Source organism: Callithrix jacchus, chromosome 10, assembly GCF_049354715.1.
Source record: "Callithrix jacchus isolate 240 chromosome 10, calJac240_pri, whole genome shotgun sequence".
Classification (NCBI taxonomy): domain Eukaryota; kingdom Metazoa; phylum Chordata; class Mammalia; order Primates; family Cebidae; genus Callithrix; species Callithrix jacchus.
The window spans coordinates 66,326,208-66,341,120 of record NC_133511.1 but is presented as its reverse complement, the minus strand read 5'-3'; the positions used below and the strand labels follow the sequence as shown (position 1 = coordinate 66,341,120).

The 14,913-nt window shown below is 36.7% G+C and overlaps 1 protein-coding gene across 1 annotated transcript in view; it reads left to right on the top strand.

Annotated features, from left to right (window-relative positions):
• The window catches only part of POLD3 (DNA polymerase delta 3, accessory subunit), a 48,193-nt gene that overhangs the window by 25,892 nt on the left and 7,388 nt on the right, over positions 1–14,913 (top strand). The window contains exons 7-11 of the mRNA XM_002754820.6: positions 982–1,054; positions 3,749–3,914; positions 7,692–7,798; positions 12,696–12,808; positions 14,603–14,681. Of these exons, the coding sequence (XP_002754866.2) occupies positions 982–1,054; positions 3,749–3,914; positions 7,692–7,798; positions 12,696–12,808; positions 14,603–14,681 (538 nt within the window). The remainder of the gene's footprint in view (positions 1–981; positions 1,055–3,748; positions 3,915–7,691; positions 7,799–12,695; positions 12,809–14,602; positions 14,682–14,913) is intronic.

The following is a 14,913-nucleotide window of genomic DNA, read 5'->3' as shown; positions in this document are numbered from 1 at the left end:
TTTTGCTTTTGATATTATTCTCACCAAGCCTTAGATTTCCTTTGTAAAATGGTAATGTCTACCTTGTGCACATCACAAGATTGTTGTGAGACCCAAATGAAAAAAATGCATGTGAAAATACCTTGAGAATTGTTATGTTCAAAAAAATGTTTGTTTGCAATATATCATTCTGAGGAACATCTTATATTTCAAGCTTTGCAATATATACCTTCCTTCCTAGACTATTTCCCATTCTTATTCTACTTTATGCATTTTTTTGTTTTGTTTTGTTTTTTTGCTTCATTTGCTCCCCTTAACTTTTTATTGTTCAGTCATCTGAACTAACTTAAGGGCATTGACTTAAGAAAAGTATCATTAAGATACTATTTTTTAAATCCAGAAGAGTGTAATTATTGTTACTATTATCACTGTCATTTTCAAGCTTCTGCCTTGGGAAGAGAAAGGGATGGAGGAAAACACTAAAGTTTATTGAATTTCAACTGTGTGCCAATAGTTGGTCTTTGTTTAAATCCTCTTATCAGTTCTGTGAGGGAGATGTTAACTATTTCCCTTTGCATGTGGTAAAACTGAAACCTAGATTTAAGTAATTTACCTGGAGCCCATATTGCTGTGAAATGGTGGAACCAGGAATTCAGATCTACTTCTGATGACTAAAAATGTAATGTTTTAGGTTTTTCCCCCTTTGTGTACATACTGCCTCTGATCTGTCTGTCAAAACAAATAGTTTTAAAATGTGCTCAAGAAAAGTTTAGTTAGGATCTGTAAGAAACTAAGCTTTAGAGATTAACACCAGTTACTATCTGGTCTCAATTACTGTTTTAGATTTGTTCTTTTATCTAATGGCTACACATTTTGCTATGATTATATAGAGACTATACCTTCACAACATGTGCTATGCTATTGAAGAGATTGTTTGAGACTGCTACTTCATGAACAGCCTAAATGCTAGCAAAAAATTATATGTGTTTTCTATGCTTGTAGGCATCTTCAGCAGGCAACAAGGCACCAGGAAAAGGGAATGTGATGAGCAACTTTTTTGGAAAAGCTGCTATGAGTAAGCATGTTCTTACCTTACTTTGACTAATGAGTGAATGTTAATATAATAACATATTATATCTGAAGTGAAAGCCACTTTGTCTAGTTTTTGCCTATCCAGGAGACTACCTCCATCTAATATAAATTTGCAGTGTACTGCCCAATATATCGATGAAAGTAACTCAGCTGGAACTTTATGGATGAGTTAGGCTCAGTTAAGATCACTTTGAGAGCAGTTTATTATTTCTGGTTTAATTTCCTGCCTTGAAAAGAGAATGAAATGTTTGCTTCATAGGGCCCTTGCAAATGGGTGATTAAAATAAAAGGAAGGCTGCCTGACTAAGCAGTAAAGTGTTGAGGTTAATAACATGGATGCTAGAGTCAGTTTGCCTAGTGTGACCATTATTTCTCCTGTCTCTTAAGAGGCCACAAAAGTAAATATTTTGCCTTTCTTCAAATTTTTTTTGCAGATTACTTCCAGTGTGAATTAGAAGGGCTCAAGTAATAATGGATATTTTAAAATCTTTTTTGAGAAAGCAAAAATCTTCTTGATTTTTAAAAAGATGTTTAAATAAGAATTCTTTCATATGGAAAGAACCAGTAGTCACATATTTTCATACTTCTCATATCAAATGGACATCCCCAGAGAGTATGTGGTGGAATACCAGGAAGAATGCAGGAGCCGCAGGATAATTATGGCACACTCTCTTGGAGCATCCGTTTTACAAAGATTTTTAAAGGAGGCATTTTGTTACATGCCTATGCAAGCAAAATTAGCCAGAATTCTGCCTTTCCATGATGGCTAAATTGGTGGTCATGGGAGAGATTGGAGTGGCTTTTTTTTTTTCATATTCTGCTTATGGAAGGGTGACAGTTTTTGTGTTTACCATAAAAGCTATCGGAGAACATTTTTGTGTTCTTCCAGCTCAGAATTTGTAACTAGAAAAGCACAGGTAACTAGAAAAGTATATGGAAAATGTGCTACTTAAAGGTTATTGGGAAGCATTATTGTATTATTGCAGGCACAATCGGTGCCCAGGGAATGATTCCTACTTCTGTTAAAACAGATGCCCAACCCACAGGCCACTGAGGGCTAGCAGTCAGTGGCCCATTGGGAAAGGCCGCACAGCAGGAGGTGAGCAGGGAGTGAACATGCGTTATTACGCACGAACTCCACCTCCTGTCACATTAGTGGTGCCATTAGATTCTTATGGGATTGCAAACCCTATTGTGAACTGTGCGTGTGAGGGATCTAGGTTGTGGGCTCCTTATGAGAATCTAATGCCTGATGATCTGAGGTAGAACAGTTTCATCCTGAAACCACCCCTCCACCCACCACCACCCCTGTCTATGGAAAAATTGTCTTCCATGAAACTGGTCCCCTGGTGCCAAAAGATTGGGGACTGCTGTGTTAAAGCATCATGCTGTCACTGGCCTGTCTGGTATGGGCCACTGTACCCAATCAGATTATGGTTTCTTGGCAACTTTGATGAGACCTGCCTGTTTGTTGATATGTATATTTTAATGCAATTGTAACTTTAAAAACCCAGTGAATTTTTAAATTCTTATTTTTAAAATACATAAAACAGTGATTATTTGTGAATTGTTAAAAAAAATAAAAATAAAACTATATAGAAGTATGCTTATTTAAGTCATGTGTTTAGTTAGCAAATAGATTGAGCACCTGCCACGTGCTTGGCAATGTTATGCATTGGTGATACAACAGAGAAAAAGACAGAGTCCCTGCCTTCAAGCCGTTATATTCTACTGAGACAAATAAAATGGAAAAGAGGCCAGGCATGGTGGCACATGCCTGTAATCCCAGCTACTTAGAAGACCAAGGCAGGAGATTTGCTTGAGCCCATGAATTCAGATCCAGCTATAATAAAACAAGATCCCCATTTCTCAAAAAAAAAAAAAAAGGAAAGGAGAAAGAAAACATTGAAATAGTGGATGATCGTTAATTGCTAGGTAGGAGTAATAGGGTGTTACGATAGCATGTAATACACTGAGGGTGAAAACCTGGATAAAAGAAAATACTATTAAATATTCATCTAAAAAAAGAATTGCTTACAAAATTAATTTATTTAACAGACATTTCTTGAAGGCTGAATGTTAAGAGTAAAATTATGACTTTTTTATTGTATTTGACACAAGACAAGATCATTACAATGAAAATCAAGCTTGAGAGTTGGATGAAGAGAGTTTATTGTGGGGACTTGAACTATTTAAAACTTAATACTGGACAGCAACAAGTGTTGGCAAGGATGTGGAGAAATTGAACCCTCATACTCTGCCAGGCATTAAAAGATAGAATATAATAGAAAGTAAAGGTCTTGCTACAATTCTGTTGTTACCATTTGTAAACTCTGTATTCTTGGGAAACATCTTGTAATACTTCTGATTCTTGATTTTCCTCATCTGAAAAAGAAGAAGGATAATACCTCATAACATTGTATTTGTTTTTTCTAAGCCTTCCTTTTACTATCCTTTAGCCTGGGGCTGTGATATAATGAGGGATTAGCAGGAGGTAGAAATGAAAAGTTACAATTAGAGTGGTGGTTGGAAAGGAGAAATGTTTTCTGAATAGTCCATGAGCTCCTTTTTGCCCCTGGTCCTAACGTATTACCTGGCACATGGTAGACTGTCAAGAGAATGATGTATTAATATTGCATGATGGGGTCATATGTCATCTGCTATATTTTATTTATAGATAAACTTAAAGTCAGTTTGGATTCAGAACAAGCAGTGAAAGAAGAAAAAATAGTGGAGCAACCTACAGTGTCTGTCACTGAACCAAAGCTGGCAGCTCCCGCAGGCCTGAAAAAATCCAGCAAAAAAGCAGAGCCTGTTAAGATGCTGCAGAAGGAAAAAAAAAGGTAGGAAAATTTTGTTGCTTGTTGGGGAAAAGTCTCTACTCAGGGTGAGAAGGTCTGTTTGGGCTTATTGACAGCAGGCAGTTTTCACTTAAGTACTAAATCCCACTTAATGCCTTAGGGACACAACTATACAAGCAAAATGGTGAGAGAAGCCCCGTAGCTTATCTTGTGAAGTAGGACTGTGGAATCAGCCAGTTTGGATGATTTAAGGACAAAAGTCATTTTTTTGGTCTTATAGCTCTAAATTGATTATTTTTTGTTTTATTATTATTATTATTTTTTGGTTATTTTGTTATTAGCACTTTCAATACTTTTTGTTTTAAATTTGTGGATGTGGCATAAGTATGCCTAAGAGAGAGTGTGTGTGTGTGTGTGTGTGTGTGTGTGTTTCACTTCAAATTGCCAAATGAAGGGTTACTGTTTCCAGTCAAATTTAAGAGAAAAAGTTCTTTGTTTTTTTTTTTATATCAATGAGTTTATTTTTCAAGTGGTAAAATGTAATTAGAAAAGAAAATAAAGAGCACATAAGCTATTAAAACTAGATCCAGGAATTGGAGACACTACCTCATAGTTGGTAGAATTAGTCTGTTGAAAGAAATTCTAAAGGACACTGTCAACACTGATAGGCCCAGAAAGACGACTTTTGTGGCAAGGTTGGGACTACTCTTGTTGAAAACATCAACAAAATGGTGAAATTGCAGAGGGTTAAAGCTCTGTCCAGTGGACCTCACCTCCTAGGAACATATGACTTGGGTGGATTAAAATGTCCGCAACCATGAGTAGTACAGCACTCACTGTTGATGCTTATTGCCAGGAATGCATTCAGTATTTCACTACTAAATGTGATGTTAAATGTAGATTTTTAGTAGATGCCCTTAACCAGATCAAGGAAGTTGTTTTCTGTTCCAAGTTTACTAAGAGGTTTTATCATGAGTGGGTGTTGAAGTTTGACAGCTGCTTTTTCTGCATTTATTGGATGCTCAAATGGTGTTTTTATTAATGCGGTGAATTACACTGATTTTAAAATGTTAGGCCAACCTTGTGTTCTTGGGATAAACTCCATTTGGTTATGATATATTATCCTTTTTTATATATTGCTGGGTTAGATTTATTAATATTACACTAAGCATCTGTTGCTTGTTAATGAGGACTGTAGGTCAGTTACTTTCTTTTCTGATAATGTCTTTATCAAGTTGCTGTGTCAAAATTGTGCTAACTTCGTAAGATTAGTCTCACGCACTGCGTAACGAAATTTGGGTGAACAATGGACCACATGTACAACAGTGGTTCCACAAGATTATAATGGAGCTGAAAAATTCTTGTTGCCTAGTGTCAGCATTACTGTCATGACAGGATAGTGCAACACATTTTTCATGTGTTTGTGATGATGCTGGTATACTTATTGTGCTGCCAGTCATATGAAAGTATAGCATATATATTAATAGTTATGTGTACATAATACTTGATAATAAAAATGACTGCTACTGTGTTTACTGCACTATACTTTTTATCATTTTAGAGGGTTGTCTTTCTAATTATAAAAAAAGTTAACTGTAAAACAGCCTTCAGCAGTCCTTAGGAGATATTACAAAAGAAGGCATTCTTATCATAGGAGATGACAGCTTCATGTGTGTTATTGCCCCTGAATAAGATCTCCCAATGGGACCAGATGTGGAGGTGGAAGACAATGATAATTGATGATCCTGACCTTGTGTAGGCCAATGCTAATGTGTGTTTGGGTCTTAGTTTTCAACAAAAAAAGTTTAAAAAGTCAATGAAAAGAAAGCAAACAAAACACACTGCCATGTGTGTACCTATGCAACTGTATTGCATGCTCTGCACATGTACCCCAAAACCTAAAATGCAATAAAAAAAAAATTTTTAAATAGAAAATAGCATATAGAATAGGGATATAAAGAAAATATTTTTATACAGCTGTACAATTTTTTGTGTTAAGCTGTGTTATTACAAGAGTCAAAAAGTTATAATTGAAAACAAAGTTACAGTAAGCTGTTTATTATTGAAGAAAAACTTTTAAATAAATTTAGTGTTGCCTAAGTGTACAATGTTTATAAAGTCTGCAGTAGTGTACAGTAACATCCTATGGCCTTAACGTTCACGCACCACTCACTCACTGACTCATCCAGAGCAACTTTCAGTGCTGAAAGCCCCATTCATGGTAAGTGCCCTATATGTGTGTATCATTTTTAATCTTTTTTATACAGTATTTTTACTGTATCTTTCTATGTTTAGATATTTAAATACACAAATACGATTATATTACAATGACCTACAATATTGAGTATAGTAACGATGGTGTACAGGTTTGTAGCCTAGGAGCAATAGGCTATACCATCTGGGTTTGTGTGCATATACTCCATGACGTTCACACAGTGAAATCACCTAACAATGCATTTTTCAAAATGTGTCCTTGTCATTGGATGACGTGGTCACTTGATCCATGACCACAGTTGGGAGAAGTTTCCTCTGTTTTCTGAAGGCGTTTGTATATATGTATATATATTTTAAATGTTTAATAAAATTTGCCAGTGATACCAGGGCTGGATTTTGTTTGTGGGAATGATTTTTATTAATAGTGACTTGGATTTAACTAGAGTTGTTCAAATTCTCTAGTACTTCCTGGATCCATTTTGACTGAGTTGTGTTTTTAAAAGAATATGTCTATTTGATCTAAATTGTTGAGTTTATTGGCATAAAACTGTTCATTATATAACCCTATTCTTTGAGTTTATAGAATCTGTACTCAGTGCAGATTTCTTCACTGTTTCATTCCTGATTGGTAATTTATATTTTTCCCTTTTCAAAATGAGTTTTATAAAAGGTTATTTTATTAATCTCTTTTCCAAAAATAACAACTTTGGCTTTGTTAATTTTATTTTTTATCTCATGGATTTCTGTTCTTATCTTTATTATTTCCTTTTACTTTGGGTTTAGTTGTTCTCTTTCTAGTTCAAGGTAGAAAGAAGAGTTGATATTTAAAGTTATATAAGACATAAGGTACTTGATGGTAAAGATTATGTCTTGTTTTTATTTGTGTCTCTAACATACAGTAGGCCTTTGATAAATTACTTGTTGGTTGTATGAGGAGTGTGATGGAGTGTCCATCCATCCAGAGGAGCTAAATAATTTCAAGATGGAGTCTAGGTTTTTTTTTTTTTAATGTCATTAGAATCACCTTAAAAGAATATCTATGCCTTTGCTTATGTTCTTTCTCTTTAAAATATTTGTTTCCCCTTTCTACATGATGAACTTCTATTTAGCTTTTAAGCTATAGAATAAATGAATTATATTCTATAGCATTTTATTTGTCCAGTTAAATCTACCACATTGTATTACAGCCAGTGGTGCTTGACAGGGCTTCTTGGAAACACTTTTCTTCTGTATCGTTGCATTCTCAGTGGCTAGCAAAGAGCCTTGTATGTATGTAGTAGCTGCTTATTTAATGATAGTTGAATAATTGACAGGCCAATCAGGGAAGTAAGAAGGAATCTAGAAAGATTCTTGGTAACCTGGTTGTAGCTTCCAGTAGTCTCTAGAGAACTACAGAATTTTTTTATTCGAGTCACCTTGTGACGTAACCTAGTTGTGGTCAGGTAGCAGAGTATCCTTAACAAGAGTCCTTATTAGACTATTTGGCTATTCTTTTCTACCCTCTGAAATTAAGACCACGAGTTATAAAGCAAAACCATAAGAGCATGTGAATACTTACATTTTTGTTCTGTACAACATACTTAATTTATTTCTGGATGGCAACAGGGGGAAGCGAGTAGCGTTATCTGATGATGAGACAAAGGAAACTGAAAACATGAAGAAAAAGAGGAAAAGAATCAAACTTCCTGAGTCTGATAGCAGTGAAGATGAAGGTGGGCATTACCATTAATTTTTGGGTAGGGGGATCAATTTTACTTTTAATGCTCAAGAAGCTAAAAGAAGTAATGGATTAAGGATCACAATGAGAGTAGTAATTCTAGCATTGAGAGACACCATAGCACCTCTTTCTGTTTGAAATCTGCTTTAGCCTTTTGGCCAGAACCATGATCTTTCAGCAATTTGTCAAAATAACACAGAGGGAAAGAGGATAAGAATTAATATTAATATGCTATCAAAGGCATTTTCTTTTCTTTTTTTTCCTTTAAGGGAAGGGAATATTCCTTTGGCTACCTTCATGTGAATCTTTTAAGAATTGTGACATTCTAGGCAGCCAGGGTATTATTGGTGGCATTCCACACAGGTAAAACTAGGGTTAACTGGAACAATCTGCATTGTCATTGTTGGAAGGGAATGACACTGTGGACCCTTCTAGTTTTAGGCTGTGGGCAATGTTGTAAGATGAGCAAACCTAATAAGGGCAAGAGTCTTACCAGGAACATTAATATGCTTTTTAAAAAATATCAAGTTTAATGAAGAGCCAAGGTCTTGTCCCAAATTGTATAAAGTATATAGAAAAAGAAGGAGGCTAAAGAGAAAGTTAAATGGGTTGAACTGATGCGCCAGATGACTCTGCCCTGAAAAGCCTACTTTGAGAAACAGTGGTGAAAAGGTTGAACTGCTCTAATCAATTCTCCATGAATTCATGGCATAATGGGTATAAAACATGTTAGGTAATGAGGGGAAATCTATCCAAAGGATTTCAGTATCACATGAAGATACAGAGACAAACACAAACAGACACTAAAAGGGAGGGTAAAGAAGAATATTGTATGCAAAAAATGAACCTACCGTGCTATCAAAGGACACAATTAAGATTCTACTCTTTCCAGAAACTTCTCTAAGAGGAATTGAAAATGGTAAGAGAGGCTTTCAAAAAAAGGATATTAGCTCAACTATACAAGTGAGGGAAAGAAAAAAATCCAAATTATATATACATATGACAGTAATGCAAAAGAAATGAACAAACACAAGAAATAGTAGCAGGAAGTTGAGTCTGTGATAGAGGTATAAAATCTTTGATACTTCTGTGAATTTAGAGTCTACCATTCATGCTATGTGTTTAGGATTACAGCCTCTGATATCCTGTGAGAAGTACAATGTTTTTCATGGTTTTTAGTGGCTCTTTAGAATGGGTAGGAGGAAGACCCTGTGAGTATCCCAGAGAGGCAAATGCTGTGTTTTCATTCCCTTGTCATTTATCAGAATGCTTTGGCCAAGGCTACTGAAAGGAACAACTCCATGTGGACACATGGGGAAATAATTAGAAAGTAAATTTAGGAATAGGTGCTAATTGGAACGGTTTTCCCTGTATCCAATCAGTAGAAGACCTTGGGAAGATTTTGGAAAGGTGTCTGAAGCCATCAACCTAACATACATTAAAAAGGTAAGCTAGATACTCTAGTATTAGCTAAGGAGTCAGTTCTAAGTTAAGGAATTACTGTGGTTGGTTGAGCACTCATTTTATCCTTCTGAAATAGTCTCTGTAGTTCTGATCTGTAGCCTACAAAAATAATACTGTTGGGTGATTAGAAATATGAGTGGGGTTATTTCGTTTTGAAAGGAATGTGAAGAAACGTGATAGAGGTGCACAGCCTATAACAGATGATGTAGAGCAGAAGTTCTTAGATTTTTTTTCCTCCGGCAAAGATAGTTTTTGGCATTTAACTTAATTTATAAACTTCGGCTATTTTATTCTTAAATTTCATCTTTGTCTCAAAGCCAGTGGGATTTTATTTTAAACCTTTACACAGTCTCTAACTTATTATTGCTTTATTTCTGTTACAGTGAATGTCATATTAGTTCAATATGCTGTCTTCAGCTAGAAGTTAGAAGAGGAACAGCAGGAGTAGAGAAAATACAAGAACTTTGGAGTCAGGCAGACCTGGGTTTAAATTTTACCTTGATCACCTATTGTGTAGCTTTAGGCAGATCAGTTAACTTGTTTCATTCCTTGTTTTTGCATCTCTAAAATGGGATCTTTCTATCACAAATGGTATAGGCTTTTTAGGAACACGAAATAAGATGATGTGCCAAGACAGTGCTTGGTACATAGTTTTCTTGTTTTGTTTTGTTTTGTTTTGTTTGTTCTTTTTACCTGTGTCTGGAAACAAGTTCAGTTAGTTTTTGTATTACTCTACTCTTCTAGCTGAGGTGCCCATACTTGCAAGTACCTTTAGTTTTCTCAGAAAATTCCCTTCAGTTTCTGTTTGTAACTCTCTACCCAAGGGACTGTTCCTTTCTCCTTTACCCCTGCAGAGTGATTAGCACCATTAGTAGTTCTACATATTCTCTTTGCAAAGCAAAAAAAAAGGCCAGACCCAGAAATAAGTAACATTAAGAATAATATCTATATTGCTAGGAAGAAATGTAGTTTCAACGGATACATTTAAGTCTTTGCTAATATTTTCAGTCCTTGTAAGTTGCTTATGGAAAATGTTAAGCAAACTATCCCTGTTTTTAGGTAGAGATAGGTATTTTTTAAAAATACTGAGTCCTAGGAAGCTGTGAATTGTTTCCAGGAACTCTAATCACCTGTCTCTGCCAGAGAACTCTTTGACACACTAGATCCCTGAAATTAGTTTTATTACAACTTTTATTCCGTCCCAACAAAGGTTGCTTTCCTGGAATAAGTGATGTTTCATACTTAACTTTTGCTTGAAGAGCTGCAGATTTGCTACAAATATGTTTAAAATACACCAGTGCATCGCACATTCTTTGTCTGTAAAAATGTATTGAGTCAGGATGTTTGGTTTGGTAAAGGCTAAGGCAGACAGACATATGTTCTAGTACATGAACGGGGGCAAGTGAAACAAAGTAATAGATATTTACAATCTTAAAAGTCAGATAAAAATAGCAGTTTTGCAATAGATATTAATCTCTACTATCTGACTCATCTAATTTAACTGATGCTTCTTTTGTCAACTTTCTCCCATCTGTCTTCTCTCTTCCAGGGATTTGTTGAAATTCCTTAATCATTAAGGGCTTTTGACTCCTCTACTGTTCTGTTCCCTGTTTGGGGGAGTTATAACATTTTACTCTTATTGTCACGGTGTTTCTCTCAGGGAGTGTGTGGAAGGAAGAGAGAGATACATGTTGTCTTCCTTGACCTGGACATTCTTCATCCCAAATTTAGTTCAGAAAGTGGTGGTTTTCCCTTATTTATATATATATATTTACTGTGTGTTCATGATGCCAGGGAAATTGTGGTGTCTCTGCCTTTTTGGAGCTTAGAGTCCTGAGTGGGGCTCTAGATAAGCATTTGCACACACAGTGCTGTGAGAGGGATCTTGGAGAGTGTCACTAGGATTGTTTTCTTTGGTTAAGCCAGCTGGTTTCAGAACTGGAAATAGAATAAGAAAGCCTCAGTTTATTACTGCGAATCTCAAAATTCCTTTGTCTTCCTCACTGTCTAAACTTTCCTCCTCCCCGTATAACACATTACCATTGTGGCCCGGCTTTCTTCATAGCTGTTCCTTCAGAACAATGGGGGCTTGCTTCTGGGGTTTGACTTTTCTCTTGCCTGAGCTCCCATCATGTTCTAGCCTCCCAGAGCTGGGCTAATAGCTGGACTGCTTTCCTTTTATGTTTCTCTCTCTTGTTTCTCAGAGCTTATAAAGTTTTGGGGGCCCATTTTATACTTAAAGTGTATAATTTATTGTTCTTTCTGACTTTTTGTTCTTCTTCACCTCTTTAGGTCATTTGGCCTTGAACTCTTCACTGTCATAATTTTTAACACTGACCTAATCAGTTGGGAGAATTTCAGATCCAAGACTTGTGTTAAGAATTTGAATACAGCCAGGAGATTTAGGGAGCAGGTGAGGCTAAGCTGCTGCCCAGTCCCCTGACCAGCACTTTCTTTGTGATGGTTGAGTAATAGGTCAGTTGAGGATTTTCACTTCCCCTCTCATGGGCCCTTTACTAAGATCACCAATTCTGTGATGGTTGAGAAATGATGGGATCCCTTTGGTGGTGCTCATTCCTTGGGTGATGCCACTTCCACAGCAGTATTTTTTTCCTAAAAGTGTGCTTTCCTATTAACCTCAGTGTAGCAGAACAAGCCTTATCAGTGGAACAGTCACTAGAAATAGTCTCCATGCAAAATATTAAGCAGGTCCTAGTTGTTAGAGCTTTAATTATGATAATCATTTAAAAGATGATTTCCCCCACCTAGAAGTTTATACTCTTAATATCAGCTGGAAATTTTTAGTCTAACAAGCATCTAGGTGTTTAAAAGTAATCCTTAGGTCACAGCGAAAGACTCTGCCATGGAAGATTTGTAATAACCTGAGAATTATCTACACTTAGATCTTGAGAGAAAATGTCTTGTTCTGAATGATAAGGTGGCATAGTATAGTTGGAATAGCAAGGCTGTAGAATTGGATTGACGTAGGCTTAAAAACTCCTGTGTCAGTTATAAGCTGTGTGACCTTGGCAAGTTTAGGTACCTCTCTGAACCTCTATTTACTCTAATGTGCAAGTAAGAAAATCTGTCTCTTAGAGTTATAAGAATAAAGTGAAATACATGGCATATGGAAGATGATGATTGGATATTCATAAACCAACTTCATAACCTGACTTAGCTATGAAAGAAAACATTTAGCTAAGATACTTCTGGCTGTAAAAATTCTTGATTCTCTGATTTTATTTGTATAAAATTATTAAAATATATATTTTAAAAATAACTATATAACTGCAAATTTATTTGTTATCAGGAATTACCGCTTGCGAAATGCCCTTTGCTGGACATGTAAATTTAGAGAACCAGTGGAGAAAGCATTATACTAGAGAGCACTTGTAGTTTTCTGATCTAAGTCTGTTTCATTATTTCAGTCTTCCCTGACTCTCCTGGGGTTTATGAAGCTGAGTCACCATCCCCACCTCCTCCTATGTCTCCACCTCTTGAACCAGTGTCAAAGACTGAGCCTGAACCTCCTTCTGTTAAGGTAAAATTGTACTGGGATGCTTGCATATCCATGTGTCCTTTATGTCTGAAGGACCTGCAACCACTGTGCTAAATCAGTTCCCTTGCTGTATACTTCACAAATGCCAGTAGATGGCTCTTGTCTCATTCTGCTCTCCTACAGGTTGTACATAATGACATTCCCTCCATTCTCACCTGAAGGGAGATTTCGCCATAGGGTATAGTCTCAGGAACGCTGCAGAAGTGGAACCTGGGAGCTGTTCTGTTTTCATGACCTTTAGCATCTCTGCTGTGCTGTACACCTCCTGTTAGAATGGTGCAAAAAGAGATCCCCTCTCCATCAGAGCAATACATAAAAGACAGAGGGGAACAAACAACTTACAAATGTTTGTTGCTTTTCAGAAGCAATTCTGGAAAAGGGCTCATGAGAAAACTGGCAATCAATGGGGAAATACAGCTTTGAACGCTCTTCAGCTGCATCTTATCTACATCCATTAGTGTAGATAATGAAGAGTTGAAAAAAATAAGTGCTGACATTTTTTTTTTCCTTTGTGGCTGTTAGTTTTTCTTAGTTCATTGTGTTAAGACTGTCATTTAAATCTTACACTGATTTACTCATTAGCTGAAGAGAAAATGGGATGAAAGAGACCAGTGGAGATAAAAGGAAGTTGGTATTAGTAATACCTTTTGAGACCAAATTAGATAGGTGTAATGTTGAAGCGTCAAGGCTGGCCAAGCGTGTTGGCTTACACCTATAATCCCAGCACTTTGGAAGGCTGAGGTAGGAGGAATGCTTGACTCCAGGAGTTTGAGACTGGCCTGGACAACACAGGGAGACCTTGTCTCTACTTTAAAAATATCTGGGTATGTGGTGGCTCACCCCTGTAATCCCAGCACTTTGGAATGTCGAGGCAGGTGGACCACTTGAGGTCAGGAGTTCAAGACCAGCCTGGCCAATATGGTGAAACCCCATCTCTATTAAAAATACAAAAATTAGCCAGGCATGGTAGCTGGCATCTATAATCCAAGCTACTGGGGAGGCTGAGTCAGGAAAATTACTTAAACCCAGGTGGCAGAAGTTGCAGTGAGCTGAGATCGTGCCATTACACTCTAGCCTGGGCGACAGAGCGAGACTCTCTCTCAAAAAAACAAAAAAATCTGGGCAGGGTGGGGCGCATGCCTTTAATTTCAGCTACTTGGGAGGCTGAGGCAGGATGATCATTTGAGCCCATGAGTTGGACTGCTGCAGTGAGTTATGATTGTACTTCTGCACTCCAGCCTGGGCAACAGAGCAAGATCCTGTCTCTAAAAAACGAAAAAGAAAAAAGAAATGTGAAGACTGATATAGCAGGTGTCTACAGCAAGGGCATATACCACAGAAACTCCTTGTCTGGTTTAGGGGCCATCCCTGTGTACTCCCATAATATCTGCCTCAGCCCTCCATTGAAGCCCTTACCACATCGTATTGCAATGTCTGCTTTCCTTCTCTCTCTCTTCCACTAAGGTCCTTATCCTATCCTACTGTTTAACCATTTTGCCTTCTCTACCCAACAAAAGTTTGTTGACTGAATGAACGGAACATAGTTCTTTCTTCAGCATGTTACTTTCCTTCTTATGATTAATGAAATATCAAGCCTATGTATACATAACTTGTCTGTGTAATGGGGTTGGTTCTCTAAAACTAATGTAGTGTTTCTTGTTCAACTTTTTATCATAATAGAATATTGGAGGGTGATTAGTATAGATTTAAAAGCTTTTGTTATTTTTCTGTATAACATAATTGGTCAGCTTAACATTGTATCCTCTGATCTTTTAGAGCTCAAGTGGAGAAAACAAAAGAAAACGAAAACGTGTACTAAAATCTAAAACTTACGTGGATGAGGAAGCCTGCATAGGTAAGACAAATATTTGGCTCCAAATCCAGAGATAGAATCTCTTATTACCATAGAGGCACCATAATCCCTTATAGAACAGGTACATCTCAAACTTTAGTGTACAAGAATCATCCCCAAGTGGTACTAATGTTATTTGTCTGGCACACACTTTGAGTAGCATAGTATAAGTCGGAACACCTTGGTTCTTGTTTAGGTCATACACTATGAAAATAAGCGGTGAGATCTTGGCTAA